The 22,482-nt window shown below is 38.8% G+C and overlaps 1 protein-coding gene across 6 annotated transcripts in view; it reads right to left on the bottom strand.

The window, feature by feature from the left end:
* Positions 1-22,482, bottom strand: part of scn1laa (sodium channel, voltage-gated, type I-like, alpha) — a 196,914-nt gene that overhangs the window by 150,343 nt on the left and 24,089 nt on the right. For 4 of the 6 annotated variants that reach the window (XM_043693898.1, XM_043693902.1, XM_043693900.1 and 1 more), the window contains 6 exons: positions 21,040-21,356; positions 16,201-16,319; positions 7,817-7,906; positions 6,779-6,907; positions 6,046-6,137; positions 3,523-3,780 (listed from right to left, as the gene is read on the bottom strand). In XM_043693898.1, coding sequence (XP_043549833.1) covers positions 3,523-3,780; positions 6,046-6,137; positions 6,779-6,907; positions 7,817-7,906; positions 16,201-16,319; positions 21,040-21,303 — 952 coding nt within the window. In that variant the 5' untranslated portion in view covers positions 21,304-21,356. Of the gene's footprint in view, positions 1-3,522; positions 3,781-5,853; positions 5,946-6,045; positions 6,138-6,778; positions 6,908-7,816; positions 7,907-16,200; positions 16,320-21,039; positions 21,357-22,482 lie in introns of all 6 variants that reach the window. The other 2 variants (XM_043693899.1, XM_043693903.1) reach the window with 1 other exon arrangement.

The following is a 22,482-nucleotide window of genomic DNA, read 5'->3' as shown; positions in this document are numbered from 1 at the left end:
TTGACGTTGAAGACAGGTCACAGGTTGGTGAAACAACAAAGCTGCTTATTTGTAATTCTTGCAAACAATGCTGTACTGTTTGGGGAAATTGGAAGCTGTCAGGGAAGTTGCTTTGATGTGTTTTGACTTTGAAGATTTGTAGAATTCAGGGACAAAGGAGTGTCTCTGAACTGAAAGACTTAAGACTTAAGACTTTATCCTTGAAAGTTGCCACCCAAGTTGTTAGGTTTGTTAAGAAATTATATGGTGTGTTAGCTTTTATTACTCAAGGGATTGTGTTTTGGAACCATGTTGCAGTTGTACAAAACTCTGGTATGGGCGCACTTTGAGTATGGTGTACAGTTCTGGTCACCGCATTATAGGAAGGATGTGGAAGCTTTGGAAAGGATTCAGAGGAGGTTTACTAGGATGTTGCCTGGTGTGGAGAGATGGTCTTACAAGGAAAGGCTGAGTGACTTAAGGCTGTTTTGGTTGGAGAGAAGAAGGTGGAGAGGTGACTTAATTGAGACATATAAGATAATCAGAGCATTAGATAGGGTGGACAGTCAGAGCCTTTTTCCTCGGATGGTGATGACTAGCATGAGGGGACATAGCTTTAAATTGAGGGGTGGTAGATATGGGACAGGTGTTAGAAGTAGTTTCTTTACTCAGTAGTAGGGGCATGGAACACACTGCCTGCAACAATTGTAGACTTGCTAACTTTAAGGGCATTTAAATGGTCATTGGATAGGCATATGAACAAAAATGGAATAGTGTAGGTTAGATGGGCTTCAGTATGGTTTCACAGGTCAGCACAACATCAAGGGCCAAAGGCTTGTACTGCGCTGCAATGTTCTATGTTCTAGATTCAAATACTGGCCACGATGATGCCCCTCATGTCTTTGTTTTTTTTAAACAGTACAGATGAAACATAGCTAGCTGCAGCCACTTTGAGCCTCTAGGGAGGAAGGAGAAGTATCATTGACCATCATATCCTTGCTCTGCACCTTGTACAAGTACACGATCCTCAGTAGGCACACACAACTAGTTGTACGGGATCAACATCTTGATGAAAGCATATTAGAATCATAAGACCAGCTATCAGAGACTGAGTTAGTGCAGACATCTGCAGTCAGAATGTTGCTAGAGTCAACTGGACGCTGAGCTCCAGACTTATCATGACCCTCTGGAGTCCACTCATCAGGTGACAGATTCTGGATGTGCAGTCTTCAATTCTATAAATTTCTTCATCACCACTCCTCTACTAATATAGATTTGTATTAGTTCCTCTCTCTCACTAAACCCTTATTCCAGCAATACTGATCAATATTTGCATTACAGAAATAGCTGTGTCCTGGGCCAAGTTTTGAGTACAATGACCAAAGTTATCTATGCAGCAGGCACCATCAGATATGTTTAAACTTCTCAAGCACATTCTGAGCTGACCAATAGCTTCTACATTGATGGTCCTGGTGGATGCATGACAATTGTTAAACCTTCTCCCAAGTTCAGCATGGTGGCTCAGTGTTTAGCACTGCTGCTTCATATCACTAGGGACCTGGGCTCAATTCCAGCCTTGGGCTGTGTTGAGTTTGCACATCCTCTCAATGTCTGCGTGGGTTTCCTCCGGGTGTTCCGGTTTCCTCCCAAATCCAAAGTTGTGCAGGTTAGCCGAACTAGCCATGCTAAATTGCTCATAGTGTTCAAGGATGTGTAGGTTAGGTGCACTGTTGAGGGGTAAATATAGGAAAATAGGGAATGGGTCTGGGTGGGTTACTCTTCGGAGAATCGATGTAGACCTGTTGGGCCAAAGGGCCTGTTTCCACACTGTAGGGATTCTATGAAATAGTTAATATACTTAGGAGAGTTGCTGCTATTAGTCATCTCCTTAGATAGAAGCCCTTATTGCCTAGCAGCTAGGCATCCAAACACTTTGGGCCCATGATCATCCTTGGCTCTTGAGAGTGGCCAAATGTGTAAGCATTGTAACTGTTGCCAGGATAGTACTTGTAATAGCTGTTGCCTGTGGTCACATGCAAGCTAAACATTAATGGAAACACATCATTTACTGTTAACCAAAGCTTCTGGCTGTCCACAATGTGCTTCAATGGTTGCATGTGTTCAATCTGTATGCCTTGGTCCTTTAGAAATCCAGCAATGGTGGCAAAGCCTTTAGCTTGTCTGCTTGACTAATAGTGCCTTTGTTAAATGAGATAAATGCATGGGTGTACCTGAACATCACACCGACAAAGATCTTTATGTTATGCACAGAAGGACCATTAGCTGTGATATCCTATCCTGGTCTCCAGATTACACATGGAAGGACCCTGTGGCAAATAAAGTTCAGAGCCACTATGATCTGCAAAGCTTTTGGATAGATTTAAATGTTTTCCATCAGAATTTGATGATTTCTCTATAGCCAGCATCCCACTGGTTAATGCAGCTATCTCCACGGAGAGATGCAATGTTCTCTGCCACTAACACTGGGGGTAAGACAGCCTCTGAAAGTATACTCTGCAGAACAGTGTCACTCTGCCTGTTTTTATTTCCTATTGCGGGCTCTTGATCATTAGCAGATTACACAATTTCCTAGACACATGGCCATGAGCAGTTTCTCTCCTCTGTTTCCTGTATACTGGAGGGGGACCTTCTATTGGAATGGGTGATTGCTTTAAGAGCCAGCAAAGTACAGCACAAATGTTATTCTGCACAACTTTGTTTGCAACACTTCCTGTTTGTCTCTCTTCCCAAAGAGATGTTCTAATACAGTCTGAGTGCAATGAAAAAGAACCTTAGCAGCACCAGCAAAGTCCTGATCTGCTAGTCTCCCTTGCAACATGCCCTGATTAAAACAAAATTAATACCACTGACCAGGTTTTCCTCACAACTGCCACTTTGTGGTGTGAGCAAAATACTTATTGGTTTGGTAACATGCTTAATAGCTTGTTCATTTTTTGTAAAATAGTGGGCAGACCTCGGATTTTGGTGCCTGCCCAACTTCCATATTATGGAAACATCAGTGAATTTGTGGCCTGATGTCATCTAACCAGATTTTATCAATATGTGGGACAACAGCCGATCTGATTTCTGGAAGTAAAGGCCTGGCTACATATCCAACCACAAGGTGGCATTACACTTGACAGCACATTTAGGCATGACTTGAACTTTACCCAAAATGCACATGCATGCATCAATGGAAACTACCAATTCAAGCCAGTATATCTCCAAACCCAGCTGAACAAATTATAGCCTTCAACCGTTAAAGCTCACATTTAACAGTGGATAAAGACACGGAGACACTGAATGAAAACTTCCTTTAAAAGTAATATTTGTTCTGCTCTTTAAACATTGTCAAGATGAATAAAGCAACACAGTTCTTTTCATCTGCATTCACCAATCAATTTTACTCTCACACCATACATTAGAAATCTTTTCTAAAACTCTTTATTCATCTTTGACTTCAAAACAAAGAACTAACATAGAATGGATGCCTGACTGAATTATGTCTAGAGAAAGATACTAATATGAACATTAAGTTCTTACGATCATCTTCAATGTATTCTTCATAGTTGAATATGAATTCTGTCTCATTTGTCATCGTATCATTCAGGCTTAAAGATCTGTTAATTGGAATGAAATAGCTGGCAGGTGGTGGCCATCGCACACATTTATGTTTTAGGTTTCCCATGAATAGTTGCAGCCCTATTAGTGCAAACACGCTCAAACAAAAAACAGTCAGAATCATTACATCAGACAACTTCTTCACTGACTGGATCAGGGCACCCACGATGGTTTTGAGGCCTGAAAGAAACATAAAAGATTTCTGTAATTATTTTTTTATAGCAAGTACATAAAAAAAATTATCAATAAACCTTCAGTTCTTCTCATACTCTCATCATTCAATCTCATGCAAAAGATAAATCGCCAGAGTAAACATACACTTAACGAGAGTTTGCTGAAACTAGGCTGATAGCAAATTAATGATCTGATATATTAGAGTAACAATAGGAAATTTCTAGCTTTACTGTAGTTGAATGGAACTTCATGTACATTGTGAATGGGTAAGAATGTAACTGTACACATTCTTAGCGAGATGCTTATTTCTCTGAATCAATTCAATTTCGTTTCATGTTTTGCATTTTGTGAATTCATTCATCTCACCAACTCTGAAATTATAACTATACTGAAAAATGCAATCAAATGAAAGGCGCTTTGTAATGATTTCTCCAAACCTAAAACTTGTGAAACAACTTTTAATAACACACCTTAAGTTTTGAGTGCTGAACTTAAAACTACTTTTAATTATTGGATTTGGTTTGACAAATTATATATCACTAAAAATCATTGAGAGATTTAATGCTTTCATTCAAACTGGCCAAATATGAGCAATCGTATGATCAAATCATTCCAGCATTGAAGGTCGTTGATCAAGGAGAGTCAGAATGTCTAAGCACTAAAGACCTCTAGGTCAAATATACACAACAATCAGAGACAAAACGTTAGATGTTCAATTGCCAGTGGGACTTGATGCAGGTGACATTTGAAAATCACATTCCCAAAAGATGTTGTGGATCAACGAACTTCCAGGATGTGCTTCGAATTTCAAAGGGAAGGCACTTGTTTGGTGGGTGGGGAACTGGGAACCCACTTACCTCCAATTAATGGCCTTTTAAATTCCTAAAGAAACTATGGCTGTTATGGTGCAGTACTAGTGTCTTTACTTCTAGATAGGAGGCCTGTGTTCAAATCTCACCTGCTCCAGAAGAGTGTCATAACATCTCCAAGCAGATTGATGAGAAATTGCCTTCTGAAAGAAACTTGTTAATGAGGCAAGGAGAGTTGGTGAGAATTGCCAATTTTGAGCTGAAATAGTTTTCAATTGTTAGGTTTAATGTGAGAAGAGGTTGGAATTTCTTTTTTGGTGAATTATTTTGGGACCAGAGCATCTTGTGCTGAACTTTGCTCTTTATCTCATTTTTAGTTATGTGTCCACACTTCTATGTCATGATGCTACTGCCCTTCAAAGACACAACCTACTCTCTTCAGTAATGCCGTTGGTAGAGCCCATCATGGCTATCAAATACCTTTAGTGCTGATGCTCTGCTATCCACTCATACCTCCTGGTAACATTTGGCATCAATACATGGGCATTAAACTTGCCCCTGGTTCAATTAAGATATTTATATTTCAAAATGCAGATAAATAAACAATATCAGTGTGGCATGAGATCAGGACTAATAAGTTATCCAGACTTTGAATTCACAACCACACTTTGAACACCCAGCCCTAAGTATATATATTATTGCAGGCAAAATATATGATAAAGATTTTCTAACTTCGAACAGTGACCAATCTAAATTGGATCTGTCTCATGCTATTGCCATAACCTATTAATGGGCACACACAATGACCATCACCAAATCCCCACACATCAAGGTGGTGTTATAAAAGATTTAATGCTTTGGAGAACAAAGAGATGCCTTAAATTGCGGAAGCTTTCATGCATTCATCATGCTGATGTATAGTATTTTGTTTCCTCATCTCCTGATTCAGTAACCTTTTCAATCTCAATTTTCAATTTGCAATATTCACTCATTAAATCTGATTATAGAAAAAGAGCATTTTTCAACAAAGAACATTTTCAGAATACAATGAGTAATTTGCAGAATAGGGAAGGGAAAACTAAACATCACATGTTGAAAACCACTCATGCTGGATATTACAATTTCTCATGCAAGAAATATGCTCAATACACAACAAAAAAAAACAAAAGCAAGGAATCCTATAAGCTTTTTTAAAATTTGATTCTGGCTTTGTGTTTTTTTTAAATTGCAAAGAAGAAAGACCAGCCATAATGCTTAGCCTAGCTCTCACCTGGAATGACTGAAATTGTTTTCAATGCTCGGAGAACTCTGAATGTTCTCAATGCTGAGACATTGCCCAGGTTCACAAACTCTGTCACATATCTGTAATAGGGGAGGGCACACACAAATACAATGACAGGACACATCGATACAGCTGGAGATACATGGGGCCTGCTAGCACCTTACACCAATTACTCCTTACCTGGTATTACAGAAATAGTTTTCAAAGCTCTCAATACTCTGAAAGTTCGAAGAGCTGAAACATTGCCTAGGTTTACAAATTCTGTTACATACCTGTAGAATTAAATCACAGTTATTTCAGCTTTCAACAAATTTTAATATACTACAATGTTTGGTCTTTCATTTTGGTCATAGTAATTGTATTTTTATTTTCTTCCTTTGCTTGATTGTGGTGAAGATAATGTAAGTTATTGTGCAATTTCATGAGTGTTGATCGCCCTCAATTAATCAAATTTAAATGCTATTCTTCATGTTAAACCTAGACATTGTAAATTACCAGACTATTCAAAACATGGATACATCACAGTGTTGATATGGACATCATCCAACATGCAATTGTAAATTTATTTTCCCTTCCTAAACCAAGGACATCTGACAACCCCCAGTACCTAAGGATCAAAGGTCGGGGCTTTCTGGTCATGACAGTTCCTTTTTGCACGTGATGTACACTCAGTCACTAATTGTTCAATGGAGTGATGACAGTATTGTAAATAAATGAGCAATATACTTCTTAAATAATTGGGCTGAAATTTTCTAGACTAAGAAGAAACCATGGTGGAAGTGCTATTGCTGATTATCATAAACAAATCAACACATTATACAATGATATATTTTGAAATGTTATTCTACAGATATGCCTGCAACGGTGGCCCCAATTGAAATTAGCAATCTTGACTCTTTTAGTAAATACTTACGCCATAAGGATGACACTGAAATCCAGCCAGTTCCACGGATCACGGAGAAAAGTGAAATTATCTATACAGAAGCCCCTTGCAAGAATTTTTATAAGCGATTCAAATGTGTAAATACCAGTGAAGGTGTACCTAATGGAATTATAACAATAAAAAAGCTGTTCAGTCACTTAACTGGCAAATATTATGAAAAGGGAAGCTTCCATAAATCTCAAGGTATAAAAGCTGTGATACTAATTATTCATTTCTGATGTAAGAATATCCTTCAGTTCTATTACATTAAATATAATGACATTCTTGAGCAAAATTCTTTTTCTTTTCTTAGTCATTTCCAGGTTAATTGCAGAGTCTTGAGTCTTAATTAAATTTAAGAGAACGCGAAGGACTTCCAATATATTCTAACAAGTTACTCTCCTTGTAAAGTAAACCTGTTTAATGAATATTACTAAATATATCCACTAAATATTAGTAAAGGAAAGAATTCTATCAAGTATTCAAGACAGTACACTGAAATTTTTTTCACACTGACAACAAATCAGATTATGCTTGATTTAGTGAAGAATAACAAACAGAATTATTGATCTAATGATTAGAAAATATCTTGCAAATTGGTTAATTTGATATTTGACTTGAGAGAGAGGGGGAGAGGAGGAGACAGAGAAAAAGAGAGGGAGAGAGGAAGTAGAATTAAAATCAAGGCTTTAAGTATAAAGTGAGGCAGACATCAAAGGAATGAGAGATAAGTTGATGACTGTAAATTTGGTTGAGATTTTGCAGGTGTCAAGAACAGGGTGGATGGATAAAAGTAGGACAATGGATGTTATCTATATGAACATCTGATAGGCACATGTTAAGGTTCCACAAAAGAGACGACCAAACATGGAAATGAATAGAGTTTAAGACAACTTATTTAAAACTGAATGTCCTTATAGATCAAGGAATTCATTTTACATTGGATACATTTTCGACACAATAGATACTGTATTATTTTGTTTGTTAATACACATTTGAAAAATAGTATGCAGAGAACTATACACTTACTCTACATTCTTCGTCCAGTCTGGAGGATTATACAGGGTCATAAACACACAATTGGTCATAATAGTGCACATGATAAGCATGCTGAACAATGTAAGATTTAGTCAAGGAAACCAGACATAACAATGCATTTTTGACATTTTAATTAGGTTGAGAACAATAACTTATATAAACATATAACAATAATGTTTGGTCTTTCACTTTGGTCATTGTAATTGTATTTTTATTTTCTTCCTTTGCTTGGTTGCCCTGAAGGCAATATAAACTATGGTGCAATTCCATGAGTGCTGACCACCTTTAATTAATCAAGTTTAAATGCTATTCTTCACAGTTAACACAGATATAGTAAATTGCTAGACTATTCAAAACAAGGATGCATCACAGTGTTGATACTGATATCATCCAACATGCAATTATCAAATAAAAGTTTTTTTTTCCTTCCCTAGCCCAATGACAATTGACAACCCCTGCTAACGGGGACCAAAGTTGGGGCAATAGTAGGCAAGAGAGCCCCTCTTGCCTGCTTCGCCACTGAACAATATCATCGCTGATTTGATTACATGCCTGCCTAACATCAATAATCTTTTGCATCAAGATCAAGATCTGGTGACCTCTGCCTTAAAAAAGACATTCAAGGACTCAGCTTCTACTGCCTTTTGAGGAACAAGGTTTCAAACACTTACTCTGCTCTTTGAGAAAAGAATTCTCCTCATTTCTATTTTAAATGAGCAACACTGTATTTTTGGAAACTGCAGTCCTGAGAATTAGATGCTCCCAGGAAAGGAATCATTCTTTCCACAAAATATTCTGCCTTTTCAATTCCCCTCAGGATTTTAAATGCGTCAATCAAGTTGGCTCTTTCTCTTCTAAATTCTAGCAGGTAAAAGCCAAGCCTGTTCAATGTTTCCCCATAGGTAAACTTGAACCATTCCCGGTATTATGCTAGTAAACCTTCTCTGAAACACTTCCAATGCATTTGCATCCCTTAAATAAGGATACTGTAAACAGTATTCCAGATGTGGGGCATGGATAGGATAAATAGACAAAGTCTTTTCCCTTGGGTGGCAGAGTCCAGAGCTAAAAGGCATAGGTTTAGGGTGAGAGGGGCAAGATATAAAAGAGACCTAAAGGGCAACTTTTTCACGCAAAGGGTGGTATGTGTATGGAATGAGCTGTCAGACGAAGTGGTGGAAGCTGGTACAATTGCAACATTTCAAAGGCATCTGGATGTGCATATGAATAGGAAGGGTTCAAAGGGCTGGTGCTGGCAATTGGGACTAGATTAGGTTGGGATATCTGGTTGGCATGGTCGAGTTGGACTGAAGGGTTTGTTTCTGTGCTGCACATCTCTATGACTCTCTAACTCTATGTGGTTTCACCAATGCACTGTAAAACCGAAGCATAACCTCCAGACTTTTCTTCAATTCTTCTTGTGATAAATAAGGACACACTATAATCTTTGTGAAATACTTGCTAGAAGTACAGTCTAACTCTTCGCAATTCGTACAAAAGGACACTCTATACCTCTGCAAATTAGTGCTCTTCAATCTCTCACTGTTATGCTTCCTTTTTCCTTCTTCCAGCTTGTCAAAATGGACAATTTCACATTTTCTCCCCCAGCACATTTCATATGCTTGATCTTTGTTGAATTACATGACAATTCTAGTTTTTTAGCCTCTTATAACCTCTTCACAAATTAGTTTCTTACCTATCATGTTAAAAGCATCCATACGTCCTGTCACTTCATCTGAGCCATTTATACAAATTGTAACATTTGTAGATCCACCTATGATTTCTGTGGCACAACACTGATTACATCATGCCAATCAGAAATTATCTATTTATGCATTCTCCTGGTTTCCTGACAGTTAGCTAATCTATATATGCCACTATGTTACCCAGATACCATGAATGCTTTAAATTCCACAATAAATTTCAATTTGGTATCGAGTCAAATGCCTTGTGGAAATCAAAATTAAAGTATATCTACTATTTTCCATGTATCTACAGCATATTATACCTTCTTGAAGAACTCCACCAAGTTCGGCACTAATGATTCACCTCTCATAATGTTGACCCAATCTTATTACCCTGAACATCTCTAAATACCCCATTATAACATCATACATCAGACAAATTAGCAGCAGTAGGCCATTCAGCCCATTGGGTATGCTCTGCCATTTAGTAGGATTATGGCTGATCTGTTGTGTTTTCTGAATTTCCCAGTTCAACCTATTCCCAATAACCTTTAATTCTCTTGCTAAACAATTAGCTTTCTGCTTCCTAAAAAGCAGTCAATGATTTGCCTGCATCATCTTCTGAAACAAATATTTTCAAAGTCATACAATTCTTAGACAAAAAAAAATGCATTCATCTAAGGTGGTCCCTAATTTTAAACTATGTTGCCTAGTTCTAGTTTCAGCCACAAAAGGAAAAAAAATATTTCCACATTCACTTTGTCAAGACATGCAGAATTTTATACACTTCAGACTTACCTAAGTTGAAAAACAATGATAGGATTGGATAGAACATGGGTATCCAAAAGGAAATCATGTTTGACAAATCTATTGGACTATTTTGAGGATGTAACCAGTAGACCTGACCAGAGGGAAGCAGTGGTTGTGGTTTACTTGGACTTTCATAAGGTATTTGATATATTAAAGCCATGCAAGAGCTTGACAGGTAAAATTAAAACGCATGGGATTGGGGATAGTGTACTGACATTGACAGAGCATTGGCTGGCAGACAGAAAACAAAAAGTAGGAATAAACAGCACACAGTCTACAGATCAACCAGTTACCTGTGGGGTACCAAAGAGATTGGTGCTTGGCATCAGCTATTTAAAATTTACATTTTTGATTTAGATGCGGGACCTAAATGCAATACCTCCAAAATTGTACATGACACAAAGCTGGGTGGAAAGATTAACTGTCAGGAGGATGCAGAGAGGCTTCAGTGTGACTTGGACAAGTTGACTGAGTGAAATATTATGTGGCTAAGTGTGTGGTCATTCAATTTGATAGCAAAATCAGGAAGGCAGATTATTATTTGAATGGCTGTAGATTGGGAAAAGGCAAGGTTTCTCTGTACAACAGCTACTGAAAGCAAGCATGTAGGTGCAGGATGGAGAAGACAAATGTTGTATTGGCTTTCATTATGAAAGGATTTGTGTACAGGAGTAAGGCTGCCTTACTGTAATTGTATAGGGCTTTAGTGAGACCATAACTGAAGTACTGTGTGCAGTTTTGGTCTTCTTATCTGGGGAAGAATGTTTTGCTTATGGAAGCAGTAAAATGAAATTTTAGCAGATGGATTCCTGGTATGCAGAACTGACATATGAGGTGAGGAAAGGCTGGATCAGGTGGAACTACATTCACTGGAGTTTAGAAGAATGACTGAGGTGAGGTCTCAGAGAAGCCTATGAAATTCTAACAGGACTTGATAGGATAAATATAGGAAGGATATCCTGATGATTGGAGAATCCTGAGCCAGGGTTACAGTCTAAGAATACAGGGTAAGCCATTTAGGATTGAGAGGAAGAGCAATTTCTTCACCCAAAAAGTGGTGAGACTGTGGGATTCTCTACCACAGAAAACAGTTGAGACAAAAACATTGAATGTTTACAAGAAGGAATTAAATATCATTCTTAGGGCTAAAGACAATAAAGGGTATGGGGTGAAAACAGGAACATGGTTCTGCTTTGGATGGCCAGCCATGACTATATTGAATGGCTGGGTAGGCTCCAAGGATGAAATTGCACACTGCTGTTCTTATTTTCTATATTTTGAAGTCACTCTTCATTCTTCTAAACTTCTCTAAAAATAATCTCAGACTATCTAACCTTCCATCATAACAAAGCAAAACAATTTTACATATCAATCCAATAAATCTCTATTGAAACACCTCCAATGGGTCTCCACCCTTCCTTAAATAAGGAGCCCAAAACTAAAGAGTATGATCTTTAATAACAGCTTCTTATTTTTTATTACACATGTTAAGCTAACTGATACAGTTTTCTGCTTTCTGTCTCCCTTCCTTTTTGAACAATGAAGATTTTGAAGAAGTTAAACAAGTCGCTTTCTTCCAATCAAATTGAACATCCCCAAGTCTACTGAATTTGGAAAACTAAGACCAGCACCACATCAATTCTCTCACTAACCACACCTTCTAAGGTCTAAGGATGAAATCCACCAGAATCCAGGGAATTTTCAGATTCCTGCTGCAACAATTTGCTCAGCATTACTTCCCTGCTGTAATTTTACTGAGTTCTTTTGGCCTTTATAGTTCCTGATTTAAAGTTATTTTTGGGATGTTATTTGTATCATCTCTAGCTTTATTTTTACTTTAGCACTTTTAAAAGGTCATTTAGCAAATGGGCATTTTCTGATAAAAGACAGTGAGATCGGAACCCTCTCCTGAAGAATGAAAGAGCTCAGTTTGCCTACCAAGCATTGACAAGAGGAAAGCTCTCCTTCGCTAGCAAAACAATATCACCAGAGAGGCAAAGAGGAGAACTCAAACAGCAAAGGTAGAATATGAAGAAGAACAAGGAAAATCAAGACAAATGGTGGACTGAGAAAGCTACAGCACTGCAATTACTTGTTGACAAGCATAACACCCAGAGTTTCTTCAGTGCCACCAAGACATGTAATATATGGACCCAACACACTTGGCCTCAAATCAGTGTAGATTGGAACCCTTATTACAGATCAATAAGACATCAGCCTCTGATGGACAGAATACTGAAAGGAACTCCTAAACTGTGATATAAGTTTCAATGAGGATGTGCGTGAAAAAATCTTCCGCCTCATCAGAAATGATCTTGGACTCCCTTCTAGTGTGACAAAAGTTGAAGCTGCCACTAGACACTTGAATAACAGAAAAAAAGCGTGGGAGGAGATAGGATTCCAGTGGAGATTTTCCAAACTTGGAGGAGCAGAGCCTACCTGTCATCTGCATTAATTTTTCCCAAGAATCTGGAACAAAAGAAAATCCTGCCATTGTCAGGGATGCTGGCCATCTTCAAGGAAAGAGACAAAGTGGACTGTGGGGACTACAAAGGAATCTCCCTGATCTCCATCACTGGGAAGGTCATTCCTGGAACCCTCATTATACATTTTCTACCAATCTCCAAGGAAATCCAGTGGAGCTTTCAACCAAATCATGGAACTAAGGACATGATTTTCAGTGCTCAGCAAATCCAAGAGAAATGCCAGAATCAACACAAGACATTCCACGAGGCCTTCATCAACCTGGTCAAGACTATTTAATCGGGAAGTGCTATGGAAGCCCTGTCAAGGGCTGCCTGCCAAGTGAAATTCATCAATATCTACTATCTCCTCCATGAAAGATGTCCACAACAAAAGCTAAGGAAATAATTTCTGGGCCCCTTGCTGAGATATTTGTATCATTGATAGTCACATGTGAGGCACCAGAAGATTGGAGGCTGTCTAACGTTGTGCCACTATTTTATAAAGGTGGTAGGGAAAAGCTATAGACCAGTGAGCAGGACATCTACGATGGGCAAGTTGTTGGAGGGAATCCTGTGGGACTGGATTTACATGTGTTTGGAAAGGCAAGTACTGATGAGGGATAGTTAAGCTTGCTTTATGCATGGGAAATCATGTCTCATATACTTGATTGAGTTTTTTTGAAGAAGTAACAAAGAGAATTGATGATGGCAAAGCCGTGGAAGTGATCTATATGGACTTAAGTAAAGCGTTTGACAAGGTTCCTCATGGTAGACTGGTTAGCAAGATCTCATGGAATAGCGGGAGAACTAGCCGCTACACAACTGGCTCAAATTTAGAAGATAGAGGGTGGTGGTGGAGGGTTGCTTTTCTGACTGGAGGCCTGTGACCTGTAGAGTTCCACAAGGATTGGTGCTGGGTACACCGCCTTTTGTCATTTATACAAATGATTTGGATGTGAACATAGGAGGTACAGTCAGTAAGTTTGCAGATGACACCAAAATTGGAGGCGTAATGGACAACACAGAAAGTTACCCCAGAGTACAATGGGATCTTGATTAGATGGGCCAAAGGGCTGAGGAGTGGCAGATGGAGTTTAATTTAGATTAATGTGAGGTACTGTATTTTGAAAAGGCAAATCAGAGCAGGACTTATGTATTTAATGGTAAGGTCCTGGGAAGTGCTGTAGAACAAAGAGACCTTGGTGTGCAGGTTCATAATTCCTTGAAAGTGGAGTCGCAGGTAGATGGGATAATGAAGGCGGCATTTGGCATGCTTGCCTTTATTGGTCAGTGCATTGAGTATAGGCATTGGGAGATCATGTTGCAGCTGTAGAGGTCATTGGTTAGGCCGCTTTTGGAATATTGTGTGCAATCCTGGTCTCCTTCCTATAGGAAGGATGTTGTGAAACTTGAAAGGGTTCAGAAAAGATTTACAAGGATGTTGCCATGGTTGGAGAATTTGAGCTACAGGGAGAGGCTACACTAGCATCCTTGAAGTAGCCAGCATGAAGGCATAATCATCTAAAACCAACTCCACTGTGCTGGCCACATGCTTAAGATACCTGAGTCCTGACTGCCAAAGCAAATTTTCTTTGCTCAGCTGAAGGAAGTCACTTGAATGAGAGGGGGTCAAAGGAAGCATTCCAAAGACTCCCTGAAGGATTCCCTCAAGAAATGTGACATAGATGTCAACACATGGGATACCATCATTCAGAAGAAACTGGCTCAGAGAAAACTCCTGTATGAAAGGACACAATTCTTTGGAAACACTCACTGGCAAGAGGAAATGGAGAAAGGAATGCCAATGACCTCAAGGTCAAGGTACAGTTTTGCCTATTGCAAATGCCTGCCAAATGTGTGGTCAGAGATTTGGCTCTAGGTCAAGCGCATCAGCCACACAAATGACCCAAAGATCATATGTCTAGTGACACAGACTACCAGAGGGACAATCATAATCGTTAGCTAGTGAGTGTCAATGATGACATGCTAATTTGGAGATAAGATGGATGTGAGCGAGAATACCGACATCAACAAAACTTCAAAGGATCTAACACATAACCTCTCATGGGTAAGGAGGTCACTTCAGTCCAGAGAGTTTGCTTGAATACAAAAAGCAGACTGACCCTGATGCACATAACATCATTATACTGACAGTTGTCAGCTTTTGGATGTATTACCTCCGATGATTTCGAATGGGGCGATTAGAAAATGATGGAAAAGTTTGGTGTTGGTTGAACTCTACCACTCCTTCCTTTAGTCTTGCATCATCAATCTTTTTTTGACATTTAATCTTTCCTGCCTTCACCCTTTCACAGACTTTCTCTTTTGCTCTTTACCCAACAACCCTTCTTTCATTTGCTTAAAACATATTGCATCTCTAATTTATCCCAACTTTGATGAAAGGTCTTCAACCTGAAAAATTAACTTCACTTCTCCCCTACAGATACTGCCCAGCCTGCTGAGTGTTTCTGTCCTTTTCTGTTTATATTTTAGATTTTCTGCATTGACAGCATTTGATGTTCTACTATTACTTCCTGCACAACATGTCTTTATTTCCTTACCCACTATATTGAAATGGCAGCAAAGGCAAAGTTCAGATCCCAATCATGGACAATATGAGTATCAAGAGAACTCTCACTTGCAATTTGTAAACTGAGTTACATAAAGTTCTGTAATACCATACACTCCACTCTGGAGGACTATTTATGGTTATATACACAAAATGTAATAATTCAATAAAAAACAATTTGACTATCCTATGCAGCGTGTCATGGGAAACGTGGTACCAGACCTGGGAAATCAATGGTATGAGCCCCCTTATTTCAACAAATACATAAGGTATTTTGTTAGCTTTCTTGTGCTACAATCTAGACCCCAATTACTTTATGTTACACTTCTTCACGTCTTTTGTGGCTTACATTAACAGCTGATGTTCAGATCGTTGAGCTACTCTTCTGGAGCTACACTGGCAGTCCTACAGTGGTACCATTGAGACCTTGCAACTAGGTAATGGCAGGCTCTGGCTTGACTGTAATGATTTCACTGTCCATAATGGACAACTGCTGACAAGGTCTCAGAATTATTGTTTTTCGGAGAAGACCTCTGTACATTTTTATCGTGTGGCGCACTTCAAATGCCACTCAAGAAAAATGTACAGCTGCGTGATGTAAACAATAAGAACATTCAGACAAAATAGTCCTTTCTTGGATCCCGCCTCTTTCTGACATATTTGAGATTATTTTTGTACAAACCTACAAAGGCTACTATCCTAAGTCTGAATAACTGGCATCATTGAATTATTAAAAACAGTACACACATTACTACTGGACCATGTGTGGATCTCAACAGTTTTGACTCACTGTATATATCATGGTGAAATAGGAGGCAGCAGTTTGTTAACACATACAAAGGATATGAATGTACCAAAATCTTAATAGCTAATTTCCTTAATGGATTGAAAGGACTTAAAATGTACAAGGCAGGTGTGGCACTAAATCGGAAGATTGCCTTCCCTTTGTTCAATACTATAAAGGTCTGTAAAGGAAAAAGAAAGCGATCATTAGAACAATAAATGTTACCAATAATGTATATCATACATTTTACAAGTTTTCTCACATAAACCCTCTGAATACGGAAATGCTGGGGGAGACAATGTAGTTGGGGTGATACCGCTGGGTAAAACATTCAGAGGCCTAGGCTAATGTGCTGGAGATATGGGTTGAAATCCCACCATGGAGATGTGAAATTTAAATGCAATGAATATAAAGTAAGTCTCAGTAGTGGTGACCTTTAAACTGTTACTGATTATTGTAAAAATCCATCAGATTCATGAATGTTCTTGAGGAAAGGAAATTAGCTATCTTTACCTGGTTTGGCCTACATGTGACTTTTGTTCCACAGCAATGTTAACTTCCCTCTGAAACAGTGTGTCACTCAGTTCAAAGGCAATTAGGGGTGGGTAACAAGCTTTGATTTTGCCTCTGATGACCGCATCAAGAAAGTAATTAAAAACGCTATTTATATTCATTATCAATACAGAATCGTAGGATTCTTACTGTGTGGGGACAGGCTATTTGGCCTACTAAGTCCACACCGGCCCTCTGAAGAGCATCTCGCCAAGACCAGCCCCTTACCCTACTATCCTGCATTTCCCATGGCTAATCCACCTAGCCTGCACATCACTGGACACTGAGGGACAATTTAGCATGGCTAATCCAACTAACTTGCACATCTTTGGACCATGGAAGGAAACCCACACAAACACAGGGAGAACATACGAGCTCCACTAAGACAGTCGTCCAAAGGCAGAATCAAACGTCAGTTTCTGGTGCTCTGAGGTTGCAGTTGAGCATGTGGCACAGGAAAAGCGCAGCAGGCCAGTTGGCATCTGAGGAGCAGGAGAATTAATGTTTCGGGCATAAGCCCTTCATCAGATGCTGCCTGTCTCCTGTGCTTTTCCGCACCATAGCCTTCACTCTGATCTCCAGCATCTGCAGATCTCACTTCTTCCCTCTGCTCTGAGGTTGCAGCAATAACCACTGAGTCACTATCCCGCCCCAGTATTCAAAAATAAATTATTAATTCAAGAAAATATGTATAAACATTTGAATATCAAAAACTAAAAAATTCATTTCAATAATTCATTTTCAATTTAGGTTGAATGAAGCTAACAATTACTCTAGAAAGTACCATTTAGATGGAACATGAAGTGTGCAAAAGCTATATCGAAATCAAATTCTGGCAGCATGTATCCACCCATGGTCGCTAAGCAAAATGATTATTTATCATCCCTTCAGAAGAAATGCTTATTTGCAAAAAATGACTTCTAACTCATCCCACATTTTCAAATCATTTTGTTATGTTCAATACTTTGCAGATATATTTCAACAATTTTGGACTGATTAAAAATATAAGAAATCAGAGTAGATGGAGACACTGTGGGCCAGAGAGACTTTTTATCATAAATAAAATCAAAATACTGTGAAAGCTGGAAATCTGAAACAAACATCCCTTAAGATGTTGGAGAAACTCAACAGCTCTGGAAGCATCTGTGGAGCGAGATGCAGAGTTAACATTTGAAGTCCAATTTGAGTTCTGGAGAAGTTATGAAATATTAACTTTGTTTCTCTCTCCACAGATACTGCCAGACCTAAGTTTCTCCAACATTTTCTGTGTTTGTTTCAGCCTATTGATCTGCTCTATCATTCAGTGTGAATATTACAGAATGTGCACATCAGCTACACTTTCCAAGCTTGTTCCTATCTTCACTGAGTAGCCAAGCATCGGTGAATCATAGTCTTAGATACATTCATCAAACCATTTGGAATACAGGATTTCAGAGATTTCTATTCTTAACTGAAGGTATTTCTCTTAATCTCAATCCAAACTTTCCAATCTTGAGATTAAGACCTTCACTTTCGAGCTCCTCAGTCAAAGAACCAGCCTTGCAGTCTTTATATTAAAAATTGTAAAAATGTACACATTTCAACTGAATCACATTTTATTCTCATTATTTCAGAGAATCTAAGCCCATTCTATTCAGTCCCTTCTCATTGGCAAGCCCCAGTAAGTCTTTATTGCATTTATCTAAGTTAAGTATATACTTCCTTGTGTAAGGATATCAAAATTGTATGCAGTACTGTTGAGAGGTTTCACCAAATTCAAGGGTGGCATGGGGGCTCAGTGGTTAGCACTGCTGCCTCAGTGCCAGATATCTGGGTTTAATTCCACCCTTGGGAGACTGTCTGTGTGGAGTTTGCACATTCTCCTCGTGTCTATAAGGGTTTCTTCTGGATGTTCCAATTTCTTCCCACAGTCCAAACATGTGCAGGTGGATTGGCCATGTTAAATTGCCCATAGTGTGCAGGCTAGATGGGTTAGCCATGGGAAATGCTGGGTTACAGGGACAACAGGGCTTGTCTGAGTGGGATGCTCTTTGGAGGGTTGGTGTGGACTCGATGGGTCGAATGGCTGGCTGTAGGCATTTTATGACTGCACTAAGACGTTCTTACTCCTATATTTCAACACTGAGAATAAAAGCTGGCATACCACTTACTTTATTCATTGCTTTCATGTGTCAGCCTGCCAACTTTCTGTGATTTATCCATAAAGGACAGCCAAAATGTAGCCCCTACTCATCTTTCAGTTTTAAAAAATATTCTGTTTTTCCATTTTCCTGCCAAAACGAGCAGTTTCAATTCACCATATGTCTGCATACTTCAGTTATTGCCACCATTTAACAAGCCCTGCCACCATTTAACAAGCCCGCATTCCTTTGCATCCATCTCACAACTAAGTTTCCCACTTGGCTTTGAATCATAGCCAAATCTGGTTATATGACGAATTGTACCCATGAATTCCTACAGTGTGGAAGTTGGCCATTTAGTCCAAAACGTGCACTCCAACTCTCCGAAGAACATCCCACCCAGGCCCATCTCCCTACTCTATCCCTATAACCCCGCATTTCCCATGGCTAACGCACATAACCTACACATCCCTGAACACTATTGGTAAGTTAGCATGGTCAATCAACCTTACTTGCACTTTGGCTGTGGGAGGAAGTCCATGCAGACAGAGGGAGAATATGCAAACTCCACAAAGACCGAGGGTGGAATTGAACCCAGGTCCCCCACACTGCGAGACAGCAGTACTAACCATTGAGCCACCATGCTGCCAATCTAAGTTACTGACACCACAATGTTCAGAGACAAAAACTTAAAATCTTCAATGCAGACAAACATATAAATGAACCTACTGTGATTGGATGAATATCAGCAAAATTGTAAATACAACTTGCACGTTAAAGTTCCTCAGTCAGAAGAATATCTTAGAATCCTTTATAGATGATGATGTCAAGTAGGAAGTGGAAAAGATTAAAGGAGGAAGCTGAAAGCACAGTCAATAACATTTTTGAGAGTAAAGTAAAACGAAGAACTGCAGATGTTAGAAAAATCTGGAAGAAAAATTGAAATTGCTGGAGAAAGCAAGGAGGTCTGGCAGCATCTATGTAGAGAAAAACAGAATTAATACAGTAGCGCCTCGACATACGAACCCCGTTCACGAACAAATCGGTTTACGAACAGGATTGTACGTAAAATTTTGCTTCAACGTACATACAAAATTCAAAGTATGAACGAAGGTACGAATGCAAAAAGCCCATGTGCGACCATTGTTCTGCTTTGCTAAGCGCTTGTTGAATGCAAACGTTCTCGGGCCCCGCGTGATCTCATTCAGTTCGTCTTTGGCACCTGCGCTGTGAACAGCGTTCGTTGCTACGTCAAAGCATTCTTACGCTATCCGAACAATGGGAAAAAGTGATTCAGTTCGCAAACTTTTCGATTCGCGAACCGGGTCCCAGAACGGATTAAGTTTGTAAGTCGAGGCGCTACTGTGTTTCGAGTCCAGTGTTCTGACCAATGACACTGGGCTCAAAACATGAACTCTCTTTCTCTGCACATTTTCAACAGACTGTCAAAATAAATTGAGAAAGAGAAGTTAACGGAAAATTTTGAAGAGCAAATCATTGTTGATTTCACTACCACATTTAAAGCGGCAAAAGTGAATCATCAGTCCATTCTGAGAATTCCCAATTTCAACTTCCACTGAAAAACAGAGAGTAACAAGGCAGTTTAAAAAAAAGAGGAAAGTGCAAGAGTAAGAGACTTAGAAAGAGTGTAATAGAGAACCAAAGCACGGCAATATGGAAGAATAGGAGAACTGCCTCAACAACAGGCAAAATTTTTTTTAAGTTACAGAAAGAGGATGGTTATAGAGATTTGTGGATGAATAGGATTCACAAGAAGCTCATTCATTTCCTTCAGGGTCATATTTCAACTATGTCTAAGAGGTAGAAGCTTTCCAAAACTAACTATTCACCACCCAGAAAGTGAAATGTATTCCCAGCAGCAACAGCAGAACAAACTTAATCTTCATTTTAGTTTCCTAATAAAAAATACAAAGTCTTAATACACAACTGTAAGAATTAATTGAGAAATTAAACAAGATCAGTTCTGCACAGGTAACACTTTCAAAACTTCATATCCCATTTTTCCACACATACAATGACTTGGAAGATTCGTGACTAATTATTTCTAGTTATTATAGATATGATTATTGATAATATAACAGCAACCATATTATATGCAGGCAGATGTTTTAAATAAAAGACAAATCAAGAAAGAAAAATCTCAAAACGATAAAACTGTTCATGCTATTGCAGATGCACATTCATTCAAAAATCTGACCAAACACTCACTTTTTGTGTGCTGTAAAATGGGTCCAGGTCTTCCATTGGCTCAGACACCATCCCTGGAGGTATGTCACCATAAATATATGGTAATGTTTTACCGGCTTCCAAATCACGATTTGGTTTTGGGCCATTTTCATCGTCATCCCCATGATGGTCCTTGGGTTTCTTGGCTTTTTCCTCTGCAATGCATCTCTCAATATTTGCAAGAGATTCTCGGGTAAAAAGGCGGAGGCTGTCTGGTCCTGGTGGTGCAAGCAGTGGCTGAGCCATCTTTTCATTGTGCACCTTGGAAATTACCCTCTAGCCTCTTACGTAAGGATGTTCTGGATTAAAATAAAATAATTACTTCAAAACATATTTCAATTCAAACCCATTTACAGAATACCTACCACTGCACGGAATAAAGTAGTAGGAATCAACTTACAACTGTTTTATTTCAGGATTCTCTCAAACAACACACATTTTATTGTTTTATTTCTGACTTGCATCACACTTGTACCTCGATTTTCAATTTTAGAGTTTAATGTTATATTACTTTTTGCTGCTTAGAATAAATTAAACATGTTTATGTTACTTGCATCGCCATTTACATTGTAAAGAATTCCCTCTGGCCCCAATCTTTATCTGGAGACAACAGGTGAAATCTTTCCAAAGGTGGCTCTGACTGCAGGGTCTCAACCAAAGGCAAGAAAGAAAACTTATTGAGATAGGTAACAGGATTCAGAGAAGTATTTTCCTGGCAATGACCAACTAACTGGGCATTGCCTGAGCCACAATTCTTAATAAGAATGATAGCTCATGGAGAAGAGCTGCCAGCACAACTAGAGCAGTACCACAGCTACCAGTGGTCATTGCTGAGAACTGAAATCACAGCATTGCCTGTTGTTGAGTGCCCAAAAAGAACATCCATTCCAAATCTGTCAAGTTTCACCAAACATCCTCCCCATGTTATGGCAGGCCCACTCTTCTTAGGGAAATTGCATATGGATGCAGGAAGTAGTCCTTCACTGGTCTCATAATTAGCTCAATTGGTCTCTGGATAGGTGGTTGTTTTTACCTGGCTCATCAACCAGCTTTGCCAGCGACAGCAAAATGGTATCACAACAGAAGGACATTGGGCACACCAATCAATACCTCCCATGCCATTTTGCCAGACTTCTCATCTCACAGCCCTCCACCACAGGGAAATTAAAATTGGAGCAAATATTATTCATATGCATCCTTTTTTTTATCATTCATACTCAGGCGAAATAAAATGCATGCTCCAAAAATAAAATTAATTCTTCTCTCCCTTGTCCTTTTTCATCATTAAGAAAATCTTCTTGTTAAAAGAGTTCTCTCCCCAATCCACTCTTTCTAAAATAGATTCTAAAAAATGTCTAAAAAACATTTTAAAAATATTTTTTAAAAATACAAAAACTAATTGGCAGATTATTATCTGAATGGTGG

The sequence above is a fragment of the Chiloscyllium plagiosum genome, chromosome 7, assembly GCF_004010195.1.
Source record: "Chiloscyllium plagiosum isolate BGI_BamShark_2017 chromosome 7, ASM401019v2, whole genome shotgun sequence".
Lineage (NCBI taxonomy): Eukaryota > Metazoa > Chordata > Chondrichthyes > Orectolobiformes > Hemiscylliidae > Chiloscyllium > Chiloscyllium plagiosum.
Note: the sequence above shows the minus strand (reverse complement) of the source record. Positions and strands in the feature narration are given on the sequence as shown.